Raw genomic sequence first — 19,793 nt, forward strand, 5'->3', positions numbered from 1 at the left:
TGAAAGTATTTAAAGCGCTTCACTTTTTCAGCATTTTGTTATGTTACAGACTTATTCCAAAATGGATTAAATTAATTATTTTCCTCAAAATTATACAAACAATACTCCATAATGACAATGTAAAAAAAGTTTGTTTGAAATCTTTGTAAGTTTATTATAAAATAAAAAACAAAAAAAATCACATGTACATAAGTAGTCATAGCCTTTGCCATGACACTCAAATTGAGCTCAGGCTCATCCTGTTTGTACTGATCATCCTTGTGATATTTCTATTACTTGATTGGAGTTGACCTGTGGTGAATTCAATTGATTGGACATAATTTGGAAAGGCACACACCTGTCTATATAAGGTCCCACAGTTAGCAGTGCATGTCAAAGCACAAACCAAGCCATGAAGAATTGTCAGTAGACCTCAGAGACAGGATTGTATCAAGGCACAGATCTGGGGAAGGGTACAGAAACATTTCTGCAGCCATCCCTTAGTCAGGGAGGTGACCAAGATCCTGATGGGCTCCAGCGTTTCTCTGTGGAGAGAGGTAAATCTTTCAGAAGAACAACCATCTCTGCAGCACTCCACCAATCAGGCCTGTAAGGTAGAGTGGCCAGATGGAAGCCACTCCTCAGTTAAAGACACATGACAGCCCACCTGGAGTTTGCCAAAAGGCACCTGAATTACTCTCAGACCATGAGAATCAAAATTCTCTGGTGTGATGAAACAATTGAACTCTTTGGCCTGAATGACAAGCATCATGTCTGGAGGAAACCAGGCACCGCTCATCACCTGACCAATACCATCCCTGCAGTGAAGCACGGTGGTGGCAACATCATGCTGTGGGAATGTTGTTCAGCGGCAGGAACTGGGAGACTAGTCAGGACCGAGTGAAAGATGAATGCAGCAATTTACAGAGACATCCTTGATTAAAACCTGCTCCAGAGCATGCTGGACCTCAGATTAGGGGTGAAGGTTCATTTTTCAATAGGGAGACGACCCTAAGCACACAGCAAAGATAACAAAGGAGTGGCTATGGGACAACTCTGTGAATGTCCTTGAGAGGCCCAGCCAGAGCCAACTTGAACCCAATTAAACATCTCTGGAGAGATCTGAAAATGGCTGTGCACAGATGCTCCCCATTCAACCTGATGAAGCTTGAGAGGTCCTGCAAAAAACAATGGAAGAAGCTGCACAAAAATAGGTGTGCCACGCTTGTAGCATCATACTCACAAAGACGTGAGTCTGTAATTGGTGCCAAACATGCTTCAACAAAGTAGTGAGCAAAGGCTGTGAATACTTATGTACATGTGATCTTTTTATTTTTTATTTTTAATAAATTTGCAAAGATTTCAAACAAACTTCTTTCACGCTGTCATTATGGGGTATTGTTTGTAGACTTTTGAGGAAAATAATGAATTTAATCCATTTTGGAATAAGGCTGTAACATAACAAAATGTGGAATAGGTGAAGCAGGTGAATACTTTCTGGATGCACTGTGTCTTTACACTAAAGACAATAAAAAACAATACAGTATTTGTAGCTGCTGACTTTTATTATTTTTTTTTGGGGGGGGGAGACTAGAGCTACTCTTTAAATTTGACTTTTTATGGAGATCCTATCTTTATATTTTTTGGTAAATATATAGCAGAAAAATTGAAGGGGCAAGGTTGAAAGAATTCCTGTGACGAGCAGAAAGGTTTTCTATAACTCAAAAAATAATTCTCCACAAGCTTTTCCCTTTTGCTCCTAAATTTAAATTTTTACCTTTCAAATAGTAGGAATCAGTGTGAAAAGTTATCACTTTTTTATTCTGTCTGGGAAATTCTAAACCATAAATAAAACCCTGAATGGTACCACCCAGTGGAGCGACTATCTTCTTTGTCTACTTTGTCTTTCATCAAAGTGGAATGTCAAGCATACAGTTAAATACATAGTTTGAACACATATTAATGACCGGTGTTACCTGCCATTGGACTAGCAATTCTGTCTAGGCAGTCATGGAAGGGGTTTTCAGGAATGCTGAAAGTGTGGTTTTGTACCTTATAGTGCCCACTGTATACACTCGTGAGTTAGATAAGAACATGTTCTTTTACTATAGACCTGCTGTAAAGCAAATAATGACTCAAAATGTGTACTCACTGCAAATACATTATAGATCCACTTTAAGGGATACACTCTAGAGGATTTACATTTTTGAGAAACTGAGATCAGTTTCAGTAGTAATAACTAATGCACAGGTCTGTAATATTTTATTAGAGGTATGTAATGCATTTCTAAATTAATGTGATTAAACTGTGCATACACTAAGTTGAGGTTGCTTTAAGTAAAAACAGCATATCCAAATAAAAGAAGATCCAGAATTATAAGGACCTGAAGTTTTATGCAAATCTTATCTTTTCCGTTCCTAAACCCAAGAACAAAAATGTAATGTATATTAAATCTTGAAAGAAAAGGTATATGAAAGGGCCTGCAGTACACCCAATCAGCGCCAGATCAATCCCACAGTCCTATGTGCAGTACTAAAACTGAAGAAAGTAAATACTTTAAAATATAGTACTCAAAATATTAAAAGGTAGTAAGCAGCTGTTTTAAAAAAAGAAAATAGCAAAAATACAGTAATAAAAATCTAGCAGTCACATGCTGGATGATTAAATACCAAAAACTGCACTAAAATTTAAAAGCGATATAGGTAGGTAGAAGGCGATAGTGAAGACAGTTTAAAGGCTTTTATAGGTGTAGAATCACTGATGTCCAAGCGTGCACCTTTCACCAGAGAATGGAAATGGAGAAACCCCCAAGGGGTGGGACTTTGAAGGCACTACCATACTAAAAATTGTGTAAAAACGTATAAAGTTTATTATATACATAGACAAAAAGACACATAATAAAGAATAAACAAGTACAAATGGATGCATTATGATGTACAGAGGTTTGACAGAAAAGACATGATACAAAATCCTAAACCCAACAACGTTTCAGAGATGAACCGTAGTCTCCTTCATCAGGGGATTTTTAAGGAAGTACATTGTATCATAATAGCAAAACAGTACATAGTCGCATCCAAACAAACTTTAAAAAGTGAGGAATGACTGAGGCGAGGGGTTCCCCAAGGACCACATCCACCGGACAACGGTCAGTATGAAATGAGATGAAAAAAATTGGCGTAGAGGAAGGGAAAGGGAAAAAGTAAAAAACCCCTTCCTCGCATCCAACAGCCCCACTGGAATCTGATTCACAGACCAGCAGCAAGCTGACACATGCACTGGGGCCCAAAATATGAGGAGGATCTAAATTTGTAAAGGTGAAAGGTATACAGACTGATGGAGAAGGGGGAAGGTTGTTAGGAGGTCTGTGAAGTCTCACGCTGCAGGTAGACACAGCGCAGCAGGACTCTCAGTCACAGAAAGAACTCCCAAAAAGCATCAAAAACCCTGGCCCTGGTGAAGACAGTTCAAAGGCTTTTATAGGTGTAGAATCGCTGATGTCAAAGCATGCACCTTACACCAGAGAATAAACGTGTTCCACCTCGTGTTGCACACTCCCCCAGGGGATCATACTCACCAGAAGCCGCTAATAAAAAAGCATTGAGTAAAGGTGTTCATCATCTACTTCTATACTGAGTCCTCATCATCAGCAAGGTCCACTGGTAAAGGGGCTCCACATATACCATAAAACACAAGAGCAACACCGCATAGCGTAATCCTGTTTAGTTATGTTAAAGTCCCCTATACATCAGTGGTCCCCTTAATCCTAACTACGTATACTGTGTCAAAGTAAAATAAGCAGATAAAATAGCCCAGAGGACGCTGTCACCTTATCCAGTCGTCCGGGATGGGGTGTGCATTTCTCTGCAGACACCACACTAGCTTCCTGGTTCCTTTACTCAAAGCTTTTTTATTAGCGGCTTCTGGTGAGTTTGACCCCCTGGGGGAGTGTGCAACATGAGGTGGAACACGTTTATTCTATGGTGAAAGGTGCACGCTTGGACATCAGTGATTCTACACCTATAAAAGCCTTTGAACTGTCTTCACTATCACCTTCTACCTAGAGACTTTCAACTTGGTTTTTGGTCACATGTTGTGAAATTTATATCGCTTTTAAATTTTAGCGCTGTTTTTGGTATTTAATGATCCAGTGTGTGACTGCTAGATTTTTATTACTGTATTTGTGATATATTGAATCTTACAGTCAGATATGGAGGCTGCATTCATTTTTTTCAGGCTTTCTCCCCTTATTTTTACTTGGTGATTCTTTCAGTAATACACTTCTTATCCTAGAGATGAGAACACTTGCTCACTGTAGTTGGTTTACTAAACTGGCGAGTGCAAAATCTGGTGCAGCTCTGCATAGAAATCAGCTTCCAGGGTTTATTGTCAAAGCTTAATTGACCAAGCTGAAGTTAGAAGCTGGTTTCACAGCTGCACTAGATTTTCACTCCCCAGTTTTAGTAAATCAACCCAACTGTCCTGTATCTAAGACCCCTTTCACTCTGGGGCGCTTTGCAGGCGCTACAGTGCTAAAAATAGCGCCTGAAAAGCGCCCTGAAAAAGCCGCTCCTCACACTCCACTGTGAAAGCCTGAGGGCTTTCACACTGGAGCGGTGCGCTGGCAGGACGGTAAAAAAAAAGTCCTGCTCGCAGCATCTTTGGAGCGGTGAAAGGGCGGTGTGTATACCGCTCCTTCACCGCTCCTGCCCATTGAAATGAATGGGGCAGCGCGGCTATAACGCCAGCAAAGTGCAGCTGCAGCAGCACTTTGTAGTGGTTTTAACCCTTTCTCGGCCGCCCCCGCCAGCGGCCGAATACCGTCGCTATAACGACGGTAAAGCGGCGCTATAAATAGCGCTGTTTTACCGCTGGTGCCCCCACCGCCCCAGTGTGAAAGGGGTCTAAGGAGAAGCACCTTTGTTACCATAGGACAGGAAGTGTTAGGACTACAGAATATCTCTCCTTCTCCTCATCTACATAACATAGAATAGATCAGTGATGGCGAACCTTGGCACTCCAGATGTTTTGGAACTACATTTCCCATGATGCTCAACTACACTACAGAGTGCATGAGCATCAAGGAAAATGTAGTTCCAAAACATCAGGGGTGCCAAGGTTCTCCATCACTGGAATAGATGTTATGTTTTTAGAGATTACTGGGAACAAAGTAACTGATAGACTGTAGCATAGGCAGAGAGCAGGAAGTTATCAGCTGAAACATTTTCAAGCAGATGTAACAAAACACTTGTAATGGTATATTTAACTGGCCAAATAGGACTTGAAAAGAGAAGCTAATTTATGAGGATTAGATACATTTTAATATTATGTGACCTTCTGACAAATAGAAAAACAGAGAAAGCTTGCAAATATTCAAGTCATTGAAGCCTAGCTAAACGTTCAGTTTAAATCTGCTAAATGCATTCCAGAGGCATAAAAACGAAAGGCCTTTCTTTTGAAGGCTGCTGTAGAGGAGCACCCTTGGTTTTTTTTTTTTGTTTAAGCAGGGGTCTCTCTGTAGAGGTCAGACCTATAACTGCATTTAAAAAAGGTTATACTCCGTAATGACTGAAGAGTTCTTTCTAGCTCCAACTTAGGAGGCATGCTGTAGAGAAAGCACTGCTTTCACCAAATCCACACAGAGAGCAAGGGTCCTTCTCATCAACATGCTGATAGGGGGCCAGGCTTTTCTATTCTGACTGTGTCTTGCCTTACAAAAAACAATCTGTAAAAAATTGCAAACCTTTTGTTGTGATGCACCTGGAATGTACTTAGCTGATTGAAACAGAAAGTTCAATTGAACATCAATCATTTTTATATAGAGGTTTTTACTGAAGGTAACCCCTGCTTATGCTTTTTTATATCCTATTCAATTTGCTTTGCCCAGGTTTGTGAAAAGTTTACTTTATCAACATTAATCTCTCAGAAGTAGTATAAGCATAGCATTGAATGTGAGATCATTCAGAAATTGGTGAAATGGATATAAAGCTCAATCTGTTTCATGCAGTTAAAAATCACCCATCCAATTAGAGAACTGAACTTTGGATGGAGAATGTGATTTATGGCAGGTGGTACCTAATATATACAGTATATTGTATTATGGGGATCCAAGGATCACAAGCCAGCTGCATTAAAAAATAAACAGTCTTTATTATCTACTCAAAAACAAGCAAACAAAACATCTTTGTTCAGCAACACAAACGCAAAACAGTCTATAATTCTGGTATAATGAAAAATAATAGAATGGCTCACCACCAATATACCAGTCCCACACCAGGGAACCACACAGCTGTGAATTACTCCACTCCACCTGACAATCAGGTGCTGGTTCCCTTCTGCTCCGTTTCAGGCCTTCCCTGCAGGCAGGTTAACCCTTTTGGGACCAAAGTCCCTGTACTCAGGGTTTGGAGGCTGTTTCCTACCCAAAGTCTATCCGAGCCTCTGAATTCCAAATCCCAAATGAGGATTTACCAAGTCTTCTCCTCTCTGACTGGCCTACCCCCAGAACCCCTTGCCCTGCATGGGTAAGAACCCTTGAGTACTCAAATGTGTTCCTATTGTCCCTGTTAAAGGGACCACAACCCAAATAGTGGGGAACTATATCTCCTGTCCAGAACCCATTCCTGACTTCCTGTACAATATATACAGTATACAGTGCCTTGAAAAAGTATTTGTACCCATTGACATTTTCCACATTTTGTCATGTTACAACTAAAACATAAATGTATTTTATTGGGATTGTATGTGATAGACCAACACAAAGTGGCACATAATTGTGAAGTGGAAGGAAAATGATAAATGGTTTTCAACATTTTTTACAATTAAATATCTGAAAATTATGGTTGGCATTTGTATTCAACCCCCCTGATTCAATACTTTGTAGAACCACCTTTCACTGCCATTACAGCTGCAAGTCTTTTTGGGAATGTCTCTACCAACTTTACACACCTAGAGAAAGACATTTTTGCCATTTTTCTTTGCAAAATAGCTTGAGCTCTGTCAGATTGGATGGAGAGCCTCAGTGAACAGCAATTTTCAAGTCTTGCCACAGATTCTTAATTGGATTTAGGTCTGGATTTGACTGGGCCATTCTAACACATGAATATGCATTGATCTAAACCATTCCATTGTAGCTCTGGCTATATGTTTAGGGTCGTTGTCCTGCTGGAAGGTGAACCTCCACCCCAGTCTTAAGTCTTTTGCAGACTCTAACAGGTTTTCTTCTAAGATTGCCCTGTATTTGGCTCCATCCATCTTCCCATCAACTCTGACCAACTTCCCTATCCCTGCTGAAGATAAGCATCCCCAAAACATGATGCTGCCATCACCATGTTTTACGGTGGGGATGGTATGTTCAGGGTGATGTGCAGTGTTAGTTTTCCGCTACACATAGCGTTTTGCTTTTACGCCAAAAAGTTCAATTTTGGCCTCATCTGACCAGAGCACCTTCCACATGTTTGCTATGTCCCCCACATGGCTTCTCGCAAACTGCAAACGGGGCTTCTTATGGCTTTCTTTCAACAATGGCTTTCTTCTTGCTACTCTTCCATAAAGGCCAGATTTGTGGAGTGGACGATTAACAGTGGAACAGATTCTCCTACCTGAGCTGTGGATCTCTGCAGCTCCTCCAGAGTTACCGTGGGCCTCTTGGCTGCTTCTCCGATTAATGCTCTCCTTGCCCGGCCTGTCAGCTTAGGTGGATGGCCATGTCTTGGAAGGCCATACGCTTTCCATTTTCGGATGATGGATTTAACAATGCTCCGTGAGATGTTCAAAGCTTGGGGTATTTTTTATAACCTAACCCTGCTTTAAACTTCTCCACAACATTATCCATGGCCTGTCTGGTGTGTTCTTTGGCCTTCATGATCCTTTTTGTTCACTAAGGTTCTCTAACAAACCTCTGAGGGCTTCACAGAACAGTTGTATTTATACTGAGATTAACTCCTTCCTGTCCATGCTATAGCCAAATGACGTCTACAGAGCGGACCTATTTTATGACGTCCGCCCCTTTGCATGCTCCCCACGCGCCCCCTGCAATTTGAACGCAGCGCGCTCTGTGATCGCCGATTCAATGAGTCTTGGCTGATCACAGATCGGAGTAAGGGGCTGATCCTGGCCCCTTACCCTGTGATCAGCTGTCAGCCAATGACAGCTGATCATGTGATGTGAACAGAAGATCGTTAATCTTTTTTTTTTCTACTCACGCTTACAGTGTAAGGAGAAAAAAAAGCTAATCATAAGCTTCTGTAAAAGTGACATCGGTCCCAAAGAGGAAGAGGCACAGCAACATCATCTGTGCCCACTAATGCAGCCTGCCAGTGCCCACCAGTGCATGATATTAGTGCCACCAATCAGTGCCCATCAGTGCATATCAATGCCACCAATCAGTGCCACTCATCAATGCCCACCATGCCACCTATCAATGCCCACCAGTGGTATCAATCAGTGCCCATCAGTGTCTCATCATAAGTGCCACCTAGCAGTGCTGCCTATCAGTGTCACCTATCAGTGCCCATCGCTGCCACCCATTAGTGCCACCTATCAGTTCCCTTCAGTGTCAACTATCAATGCCCTTTAGTGCTGTGCCACCTATCAATGCTCACCTGTGCAGCCTCATCATTGTCCACCAGTGCTGCCATATTAGTGTACACCAGTGCCGCCTTATCAGTGTCCACCAGTGCCGCCTTATCAGTGTCCACCAGTGCCGCCTATCAGCGCCCATCAGTGCAGCCTCATCAGTGTACATCAATGAAGGAGAAAAATTACCTTTTTGCAAAATTTTATAACAAAATAGAAAATAGTTTTGTTTTTTCAAAATTTGCTGTCTTTTTTAGTTTTTTTATCAAAAAATTAAAAACCCAGCAGTGATTAAATACCATCAAAACAAAGCTCTATTTGTGGGAAAAAAAATGATAAAAATTTTATTTGGGTACAGTGTTGTATGACCACGCAACTGTCATTCAAAATGCGACAGCACTAAGGTTGGGTTCACACTGCTGCGGTGGCAGACATCGTATGTGATTCGCAGCGCACTGCTGTTCACATCACATGCGATGTCTGTGCTGTGCGATATCAGCCATACAGATAGTATGGCTGATATCTCACCGCATTCGGTCCAAACTCACACAGGACCCTTTTTTTTTGTTCGGACCAGAATCGGATCGCATGGGTGTTCACACCTATGCAATCCGATACATGTCCGAATTGTCAGTTCGCAGTGCGATATGCGAGCTGAACTGGAGGTGTCGTTAACATTGTATGACACTCCCCAGCAGTTCGCATATGGCAGTGTGAACTGCCGTGCGAGTTGGTGCGATGAGGGAACCCGCAGTAAATTCGCTGCGTTCCCGCACCGCAACAGTGTGAACCTAGCCTCAAAGCTGAAAATTGGTCTGGGCAGGGAGGGGGTTTAAGTGCCCAGTAAGCAAGTGGTTCAATTACACACAGGTGGACTCAATATACTAATTAGGTGACTTCTGAAGGCAATTGGTTCCACTAGATTTTAGTTAGGGGTATCAGAGTAAAGGGGGCTATATACAAATACATGCCACACTTTTCAGATACTTATAAGGTAAAAAACCTTATAAGGGTTATCAGTAAAAAAGGTTATCAGTTTCCTTCCACTTCACAATTATGTGCCACTTTGTGTTGGTCTATCATATAAAATCCCAATAAAAATACATTTACGTTTATGATGTAATATGACAAAATGTGAAAAATTTCAAGAGGTATGAACTTCCTTTTTCCTCCAGCACTGTGAATGTTTAACAGTTATGTAAACTCAACATTTCATATTCCTTATATGTGCCTGCTGTACCATCTACTTGTAAAAAAACGTATCATGTTTTCTTTGTATGGATTCCTTTGTGTGACATATCTGGTGTTCCTGTCAGTCCCTCTGCTTTCCTATTAAAATCTGACCACACTAAGCAGGAGAACACACTATGGTCAGATCTCTAGCTATGCTGGGAACTCAGCTTACTCTCTTTCAATGATCAGACTTCTCCTGAAACGCTTCATTTATAAGGATTTTTTATATATCGATACACAAATGTTTTGCCTTTAATTTCTATTTTAAACTGGATTGGTTGTTTTACAAGGTGAGGGTTTACATACTCTTTAATGGGTGTGCTTAATAAAGACACAAGAAATTAGCACATTGTGTTGGCCTATTTTTATGAGGTAGATGAGGATCAGATAACATTTTATGGCAAATTACTGCAGAAAACCAGTTAATTCCAAGGAGTTCACATACTTTTTTTTTCCCGCTGTGAAAATATATATATATATCTATAGATAGATAGATAGATAGATAGATAGATAGATAGATAGATAGATAGATAGATAGATAGATAGATTTATATCTATCTATATATATATATGCACACACAATATCTCACAAAAGTGAGTACACCCCTCACATTTTTGTAAATATTTTATATCTTTTCATGTGACAACACTGAAGAAATGGCACTTTGCTACAATGTAAAGTAGTGAGAATACAGCTTGTATAGGATGGCCTAGGCTATAAGAAAATTGCCAAGACCCTGAAACTGAGCTGCAGCACAGTGGCCAAGACCAGGGGAGGGCTGGCAGCCTTAGGCCTGGGGGGCAAGTCCAGTCAAGTGAAGCACTGAATCAGCTCACCATTCATGCCCACCTGTTTGTTCAATGCAGCCTCACCAGTGCCCATCAATGCAGCCTGATCAGTGCCCAACCAATGCAGCCTCACCAGTGCCCATCCAATGCAGCCTCACCAGTGCCCACCAATGCAGCCTCACCAGTACCCTTCCAATGCAGCCTCACCAGTGCCCATCCAATGCAGCCTCACTAGTGCCCATCAATGCAGCCTGATCAGTACCCATCAATGCAGCCTCACCAGTGCCCATAAATGCAACCTCACCAGTGCCCATAAATGCAGCCTCACCAGTGCCCATAAATGCAGCCTCACCAGTACCCATCAATGCAGCATCACCAGTGTCCATCAATGCACCCTCACCAGTGTCCATCAATGCAACTTGATCAGTGCCCATCAATGCAGCCTCACCAGTGCCCATAAATGAAGCCTTACCAGTTCCCATAAATGCAGCCTCACCAGTGTCCATAAATGCAGCTTTACCAGTGCTCATGAATGCAGCCTCACCAGTGTCCATCAGTGCAGCCTGATCAGTGCCCATCAATGCAGCTTCACCAGTGCCCATAAATGCAGCCTCACCAGTGCCCATAAATGCAGCCTCACCCGTGCCCATAAATACAGCCTCATCAGTGCCTATCCCATCAGCCTCATCAGTGCCCATCCCATCAGCTCAGCCTTACCTGTGCCACTCAATGCAGCCTGATCAGACAGTAGTGCCCATCAACGCAGCCTTGCCAGTGCACGGGGAGCAAGGAGAGCTGCCGGTTTACACAGAGCAGGGATCTCCCACTTACCCGGTGCGGCTGTTGTCACATTAAGTCCCGCCTCCTGGCCTGGCTCCAATGATGGACGTCACATGTCCCAGCATTAGACCAGTAGGATGTCCATCACAGGAGCCAGTCCAGGAGGCGGGATTTCACATGTCACGGAGGAAGCCTGGCATGCACTGGCCTGAAAGCTGCCCCAGGGCAGGTGGCCATTAGCCCTAAGTTCACGGTTGACCCCATGCCTTGGGACTCAGGGTTAATAATGGTCATTGGTAATACCGAGACCCGGGGCTTTTTGGGGGCCCACTCAGGGCTATAGCCCCCCTCCTGATGCCACTGCCCACAGGTCATGGAGAGCACAGGACCCACAGCCATAGCCAGCACAGGACCCACAGGCCATGGCCAGCACGGGAGCCACAGGCCATTGCCAGCACAGGACCTGACAGCCAGAGAGTGTTAAGGGCTATTTCCTATTTTGAGGTTACTGGGTGTTGGGCAGGGCACTGGGTCAGGTTAAATGGGGTGCATGGGGGGAAGGAGAATGGGATGTGGGGGTGTCAGGGTCTGGGTCTCTCTCTCACCTCAGCGATGGCAGCTCAGCATGTCCTTGCTGGGTCTCTTGGGGGGTGATGACAACTTCCAAACTGCAGCCAGCACCCAGCCCGAGCCAATCAAGTGCGTCCCCTGGTGTGCCCTGGCCCCTGGCTGCCTCTGCCTGCCTCCAGTCCAAAGATTCCAGGAGTGTAGTGAAGGGTAAGCTGCTCGTTCCACTGAAAGTAAGCTGGTTGCTCTCATACTCTCAGTCAGTTCTTCTCTCTGTGTACTCGAAACTAGTTGCAACTTGCACTGTCTCACTCTTGCAGCCACTCCAGCCAGTGCCCAGCTCCCAGGCTGAGCCAGTCACAGGATGCGTCCCCTGACACGCCGCACAACCTGCCTCTGCCTGCCTCTGAGACTCCTGGGAGTTGTAGTTTGCTGCACTGCTTAATTCCACCCACCTCCACCAGGAACTTGAGTGCGGTCCAGATTACAACTCCCAGAATGCAGCGGAGCAGCCAGCCAGCCAGCCAATCAGCGACCGCCGACTTCTACCATCTACAGGAAAAAAGAAAAATAGCAGACAGACAGCGTGGCTTGAATATAAGGTAGGCGGCCTGGGGGGAAATCTCCACCCTGCCCCCCGGCCCAGCCAGCCCCTGGCCAAGACCATACAGTTGTTTAACAGGACAGGTTTAACAGGACAGGTTCCCCTTGTCGTAGTCGACCAAAGAAGTTGAATGCACTTGCTCAGTGTCATATCCAGAATTTGTCTTTGGGAAATAGATAAATGAGTGCTTCCAGCATTGCTGCAGAGTTTGAAGGGGTGGGGGGTCAGCCTGTCAGTGCTCAGACCATATGCCATACACTGCATCAAATTGGTCTGCATGGCTGTCCTCCCAGAAGGAAGCCTCTTCTAAAGATGATGCACAAGAAAGCCCGCAAACAGTTTGCTGAAGACAAGCAGACTAAGGACATGGATTACTGGAACCATGTCCTGTGGTCTGATGAGACCAAGATAAATGTATTTGGTTCAGATGGTGTCAAGCGTGTGTGGTGGCATCCAGGTGAGGAGTACAAAGACAAGTGTGTCTTGCCTACAGTCAAGCATTGTGGTGGGAGTGTCATGGTCTGGGGCTGCATGAGTGCTGCCGCCACTGGGGAGCTACAGTTCATTGAGGGAACCATGAGTGCCAACATGTACTGTGACATACTGAAGCAGAGCATGATCCCCTCTCTTCGGAGACTGTGCCGCAGGGTAGTATTCCAATATGATAACGACCCCAAACACACCTCCAAGAAGACCACTGCCTTGCTAAAGAAGCTGGGGGTAAATGTGATGGACTGGCCAAGCATGTCTCCAGACCTAAGCCCTATTGAGCATCTTTGGGGCATCCTCAAATGGAAGGTGGAGGAGCGCAAGGTCTCTAACATCCACCAGCTCTGTGATGTCATCATGGAGGAGTGGAAGAGGACTCCAGTGGCAACCTGTGCAGCTCTGGTGAACTCCATACCCAAGAGGGTAAAGGTAGTGCTGGAAAATAATGGTGGCCACACAAAATATTGACACTTTAGGCCCAATTTGAACATTTTCGCTTAGGGGTGTACTCACTTTTGTTGCCAGCGGTTTAGACATTAATGGCTGTGTGTTGAGTTATTTTGAGGGGACAGCAAATTTGCACTGTTATACAAGCTGTACACTCACTACTTTACATTGTAGCAAAGTGTCATTTCTTCAGTGTTGTCACATGGAAAGATATAATAAAATATTTACAAAATTGCGAGGGGTGTACTCACTTTTGTGAGAAACTATATGTATATATATATATATATATATATATATATATATATATATATATATATATATATAGTTTCTGTGTCCATATATAACCTGTACAGTGCTTGAAATGTCAGGAGGAGGCGGGGCGAATGGTGAGCAAATAATGAACTAATACATGGCAACCTGCACAGTTTATTGTAAAAAGAATCAGGGTTGTATGTCACATCAGTGAATGACATTTAAACTATATAGGTTTAGTAATGTTTTTAAGGTCATAACATTAATGGTTTAGGTTTATTATGAAAATTTTTGTTTCCTTAAAGCTGAACACTAGAAATAATTTTTTCAAAACAAAAAACTTAGATTGTTCCAGCCTAGCTACATCTAATTCTTCATGTCACACTTGGAGGACTGCTGGGGATGCAGGAATTCACTGCAGCAAACTGTGCAACATAAGTCATACCAGTCAGTACTGGTCTCTGCTCGAAAGACTTACCAACTGTATACTCAACATAAGGGGTCACTTGCTTGATACCTCTGCCAATCTTAGAAAGTAAGGAGGTCACTTCCTTGATACCTCTGCCAATCATAGAAAGTCTTCTATTTTTTTCAATGAATAGAGAGCATTCTGATTAGAAGTAGTACAGATAAGGGGCAGATGACATCATGATCTCTACCTCAGCCAATCACAGAACGCATATATTCAATGAAAAAAAAAAAGTGAGTGACCCCTTGTGTTCAGAGTACAGAATGCAAGATGCTCTAGTAGGACCTGGAAGAGACTGTATGTGGCACAGGCTACTGTAGTGAATTTCTGCATCCCCAGCTATCCTCCGTATGTGGAATATGAAGAATTAGCCATAACTAAGCTGGACCAATGTGAGTTTAAAAAGAACGATCATTTCCGACGTTCATATTAAACCAGTCTTAGCTCAGCAGTTGCCTATGGTAGAATAGACATATCCCCTGACAATAGTAGCTAAAAGCTTTTTTTCATTGACTGTATATTTTTTTAAGTGAAAAAACATTTTCCAGCATGGAGACATGGCTCTTTAAAGTGTATCTAAGCCCAAGAACAGAAATATGAAGTTGATCTCCATGAACGTGTAAAAGTTAACTGTTTTGCAATAAAAATAATTTTCTCCTTCACAATTGCCGAATACTGCCTGAGCATCTGTCTTCTGGTGCTACAATATGAGAGTAAACAGCAGCTGCTGCTGCTGGGAAAAGTTGCACAGCCCTGCCCCCTTCTGCCCTCTCTGCCATTCACAGAACCTATATTACTACACTTACACAATGCATTGCGCTCTGTGAATGGAGGAGGAGCAGATGAATGACAGGATTCCACGATGCACTGTGGGAGTGTAATGATACAAGTTCTGCGAGTGGCAGAAGGGGGCAGGCGGCACAACTTTTTTCTGCAGCAGCAACTGTGGTTAACTCTCACAGTGCTGAAAGGCAGCCACTCAGGACAGTATACGGCAGCTGTGAAGGAAACACTGCAGGGAGAATTTTTAGCAGAAGCAGCTGCCTGAAGATAATGGAATGTATACTATTACACGTAACTAATGTGTATAGTCCTGTATGCCCCCCAAAAATATACGCTAAATTTTAGCTTTAAAGAGCAGTAAACATGCCGCGCTGGGGACCCGACTATTGGCGAAGAACTGGCCCAGGTGGGGACAGGTAAGTGTTCTTTGATTCAAAGTCAGCAGGCACAGTATTTGTTGCTGCTGACTTTTAATTTTTTCTTTCTAAGGTGAAGATCCTTGTTAAAACCTAAAGACTGGTGGGTATATATCTGTTTACCTGACACAAACCTGCCTATTTTTCTATGTTGGTCCTTTGCACTTAAATGTTGAATTCTTAATAAAAAGATAATAAACATAACACCTAAAGACTGTCTGTCTTCTATCTTTCAAAGATTTCTTAGAACAGTTTATTGGGACAAAGATATATATAGAAATAGAAATATAGAGATCTATATAAAGCAGCAGAGCACTTTCACATGAGTTGGTACCTAGGTACCCTCTGTTTTTGGAGTCTGACCTCAAAAGCATATCCTGCCCACTCCATCCCTTGACTTTTGGCTTACATTCATGATGGCACAGGAGTTAAACCGCTACACGGGTCTGTGGAATGGGTGAAAAATGGGCCTGGATAAAAAGCAGTTGCAGGATTCTTACTGTAACTGCTCTGTCATTCACATTTTTTTTGTATACTTACATGAAAGCAGTTGTAAAGGCATAAATGTTTTTTTTTTCCTTAAAATAATATATATGTTTGGCTACATGGTATTGCACACAGAGGCCCCTTGCCTCCTCTCTGGGGTACCCCTGCTGGCGCTTTCCACACCTCTTCTCTCAGTGTCCTCATAGCAAGCTGCTTGCTATGGGGGCACCAATGCGAGCATATGCTCCCAAGCCAGGCTGTGTGCATCTATAGACACTATACGCTACAGACCGGCACAGCACTGGATCGAAAGGGGAGCCAGGTAAGTATTTAGGGGGGGCTGATCATGGAAGGTTTTTCACTTTAATGTAGAGATTTCATGAAGGTAAAAAAAAAAAAAAAAGTATGCCTTTACAACCACTTTAACCACTTCAATACAGGGCTGCCAAGCCCAATTTTCAGGTTTCAGCGTTGTTGCATTTTTAATGACAATTGCGCGGTCATGCAACACTGTACCCAAACAAGATTTTTATCATTTTTTTCCCCACAAATAGAGCTTTCTTTTGGTGGTATTTGATCACCACTGTTTTTTTTTATTTTTTGTGCTACAAATAAAAAAAAGACAAAACAATTTGAAAAAAATAAGGTTTTTCTTTGTTTCTGTTGTAAATCTTTGAATATAAGTAAGTTTTCTCTTTCACTGATGAGCACTGATGAGGCTGCACTGATGGGCACTGATGAGAAGGCACTATATGCAGCATTAATGAGCACTGAAAGGCAGCACTGATGGGCACTGTTATGCAGCACTGATAGGCACTGATGGGTGACACTGATGGGCACTGATAGGCGGCACTGGTGGGTGGCAATGATGGGTGGTACTGATAGATGGCACTGATTAGGAGGCACTGACATGCATCGCTGTTCTGCACAAATTGGCATTTGTAATAGGCACTCATAGGCACTGATTGGCATCCCTGGTGGGCTCTAGTGAGCATCCCTGGTGGGCTCTAGTGGGCACCCTTGATGAGTCTGCACCGATAATCAATGCGCTGATTATGCGCAAATCCCCCTGTCAGGAGAGCAGCCGATCAGCACTTCCTGGTTACCATGTGATGAGCTGTGTTGGACAAAGCTCATCACATGGTAAAGGGCCTAAGTCATAATCTCTTTACCAGGATTGGAGATGCGGTATGTCAGACTGACACACCACCAATCGCCGTGCTGCACACCCCCGCGGGCGCGCACGCTAGAGGCTTATCCTGCTGGACGTCATATGATGCCCAGTCAGGATAATACAACCACTTTCCGCCCCTCATTCTGCTATATGGTGGGAAGTGGTTAAGACATCTTGCCTTGATGTATGTATCCATATCTCATCAGATGGTTGCTGGAGATGCCATAAATTACTGTACTAGTCCATACTACATACAGTAAAAGCTGTGATCTTCTGTATTCTGTGCAAGTGGCTTCTCCTCTGTACACTGTACACAGGGGGTTGCATGCTCAGCAGCTCCGTCATTCATAAATTCCTTTTTTTTTTATTGAATATAAGATTGGACGAGGTGGAGATTATGTTGTCATCTGTCCCTTCTGTCCACCTCATCCAATCAGAGAATGCCTTGTATTAAGTGAAAAAAATACAAGGTGTTCTATGAATGGTGAGGGTGCCAATTGAATGACCCTCTGTACTCACATGGAACCTGGAAAATCAAGGCTCTAACTATATAGAGCAAACTTCTAGAGTGATTTACAGCAGTGGTTCTCAACCTCAGTCTTCAAGTACCCCCAACAGGCCATGGTTGCACGTTTTCCTTTATCTTGCATAGATGCTTTAAATTAGAGTCGATGGCTTGGTATTTTGGACAGCTATTTTATCCAAGAGAAATTCCCAAAACATGGCCTGTTGAGGGTACTTGAGGACTGAGGTTGAGAACCACTGATTTACAGCATCCCCAGTGGCCCTCTGGATAACAGATATGGACCCATATTTTTCTGCAGTTTTTTCTGGAGTTTAACTTTAAAGCAATCTGCAATAAATATTATTCAATCTTAAATAAACTTCTGAGTTAAAATGCTGCTAGCTAAAAACTAGTTGTTATAGGCATCTGTATACAACTGAACTTTGCACCATGCTCTTTAATGAAGGCCTTCAAATCGTTGGCCTGGGTAATAGACAAGGCAGGACTTACAGAGCCAGCACTTGAGTGCTTTTATGCCTTGCCTACCCAGTTCTGAGACTTAACAATGCTTTAATTTTGGATAGTTAAACTTCAGCTGAGCCGCGATCTTAACTGTAAACATTACATAACTCTCATAGACAGAGGAAAGAGTAATGGAAAGGTCCTCTCTGTCTGAACTCCCGAACAAGAACCATGCTGAGGATTATCCTCAATCGCTTGCCCTTTTAAGGTGTTCTTGCATAAGAAGCAGTCATTGTGGGGAAAAATAGATATAATGTTTTCACCTTGCAGTTATTCCATTCGCTCACAGAAGTACATTATATGTGCAGAGTTCACAAACTGAACTTTTTATTAAACTTCTCTGCTGGTAAAAATGAGACTCTAGAAGATTCCAGTTTAGGTGACTCATGAGGGGTGGGGAACAAAGTGACCCCCTCTTAAAGTTACCCACTTCCAGAACTATGTGAGCAATGACTGGAAGCTGTGACGGCACTGGATGGCAATCTGTCATTGATATTTATAAGATATAAACATTTCATTCCCTACTACAAAGACTTTGCGTCATCTCTAAAGGCTGCATGCTATGTGAATTGCACTTTTAACTAAACATTTCTATAAATGGTGCTTCATTCAACCAACCGTCAGACATTCAGAAACAAATCACTATACAAAGCCCTTTGCATTAAAGAAGTAACTTTTTTTTTTTTTTTTAATCCTGTAAAGAACATCAAAAAACATGCATGATTAAAAAAAAATCTTTAAAGAATAATTTACTAGAACAGTAGCTAATGACACATCAGACATTCTTACCATGATGTGATTTGTATAAGGAAATCTCTATATCTTGGGTTTGCTGCTAAAGTCCAAGCTTGCTAAGAAATCCAGGCAATGTGGAAGAGGGCAGAGTGTCAGGCAACTGCTGGAAAGAAGAGGAGGCCAGAAGAGGAGAGAAGTTGAATGTGGAGAAGAGCAGAGTCACAATGCTCAGATTTGTAGGGAGGACAGGCAGAGGGGAGAGTGAGGCAGGCAAAGAGAGGCTAGTCTGATGAACAGAAGTGTAATATAGTGCAGGGGAGGTAGGGTGGGGAGCTTAGGAAAGGCAGCCGGCCAGTCACTCAATGCCCTGCTCTTGCTCATAGCACACATGCTGTACTGACAGCTGCACTATAGCTCAGTCATTTACACCAGGGCACACTTAACTCTTTATTGTCAGCAATGCAGCATGGATCGCTGCCAGACGGACTTTTGTAAAGTGGTGGAATTTCATTTCGTGTGAATTCTAGTCTACCAGTACATAACACATAATTGCTTGCTACTGTTTGTGATATACATTCTAATTGATTTAAACAAAATATTAAAAATACACCTGTGTATATATATATATATATATATATATATATATATATACCCTGTTTCCCCCAAAATAAGACCTAGCGTGATTATCAGTAATGGCTGCAATATTAGCCCTACCCCCCAAATAAGCCCTACCCTGTTTCCCCTAAAATAAGCCCTACCCTAATAATAAGACCTACAAGGACTTTAACTAGGGCTTATTTGGGGGGTAGGGCTTATATTGCAGCCATCACCGACAATCATACTAGGTCTTATTTTCGGGGAAACAGGGTATATATATATATATATATATTTTTTTTTTTTTTACACGCAAAGCAAACTTGCCTTCATGTTTGCCACCCCCAATGTGATTTGAACTGGAATGTCCCTCTTGTCGCGCCATCGCTGATGCC

General features: G+C 42.8%; 1 protein-coding gene across 2 annotated transcripts in view; it reads right to left on the bottom strand.

Moving 5' to 3' along the window:
• CFL2 (cofilin 2) overlaps positions 1-19,134 on the bottom strand; it is a 114,090-nt gene extending 94,956 nt beyond the window's left edge. Inside the window, exon 1 of one of the 2 annotated variants that reach the window (XM_073609795.1) lies at positions 18,859-19,134. Coding sequence is in view for 1 of the 2 variants with exons in the window: in XM_073609794.1 (XP_073465895.1) it covers positions 18,859-18,861 (3 nt within the window). In the remaining variant the exon portion in view is untranslated. The remainder of the gene's footprint in view (positions 1-18,858) is intronic. The other variant, XM_073609794.1, reaches the window with a different exon arrangement.
• Positions 19,135-19,793: the final 659 nt, after the last annotated feature.

This window comes from Aquarana catesbeiana, linkage group LG13 (assembly GCF_042186555.1).
Source record: "Aquarana catesbeiana isolate 2022-GZ linkage group LG13, ASM4218655v1, whole genome shotgun sequence".
NCBI classification, from domain to species: domain Eukaryota; kingdom Metazoa; phylum Chordata; class Amphibia; order Anura; family Ranidae; genus Aquarana; species Aquarana catesbeiana.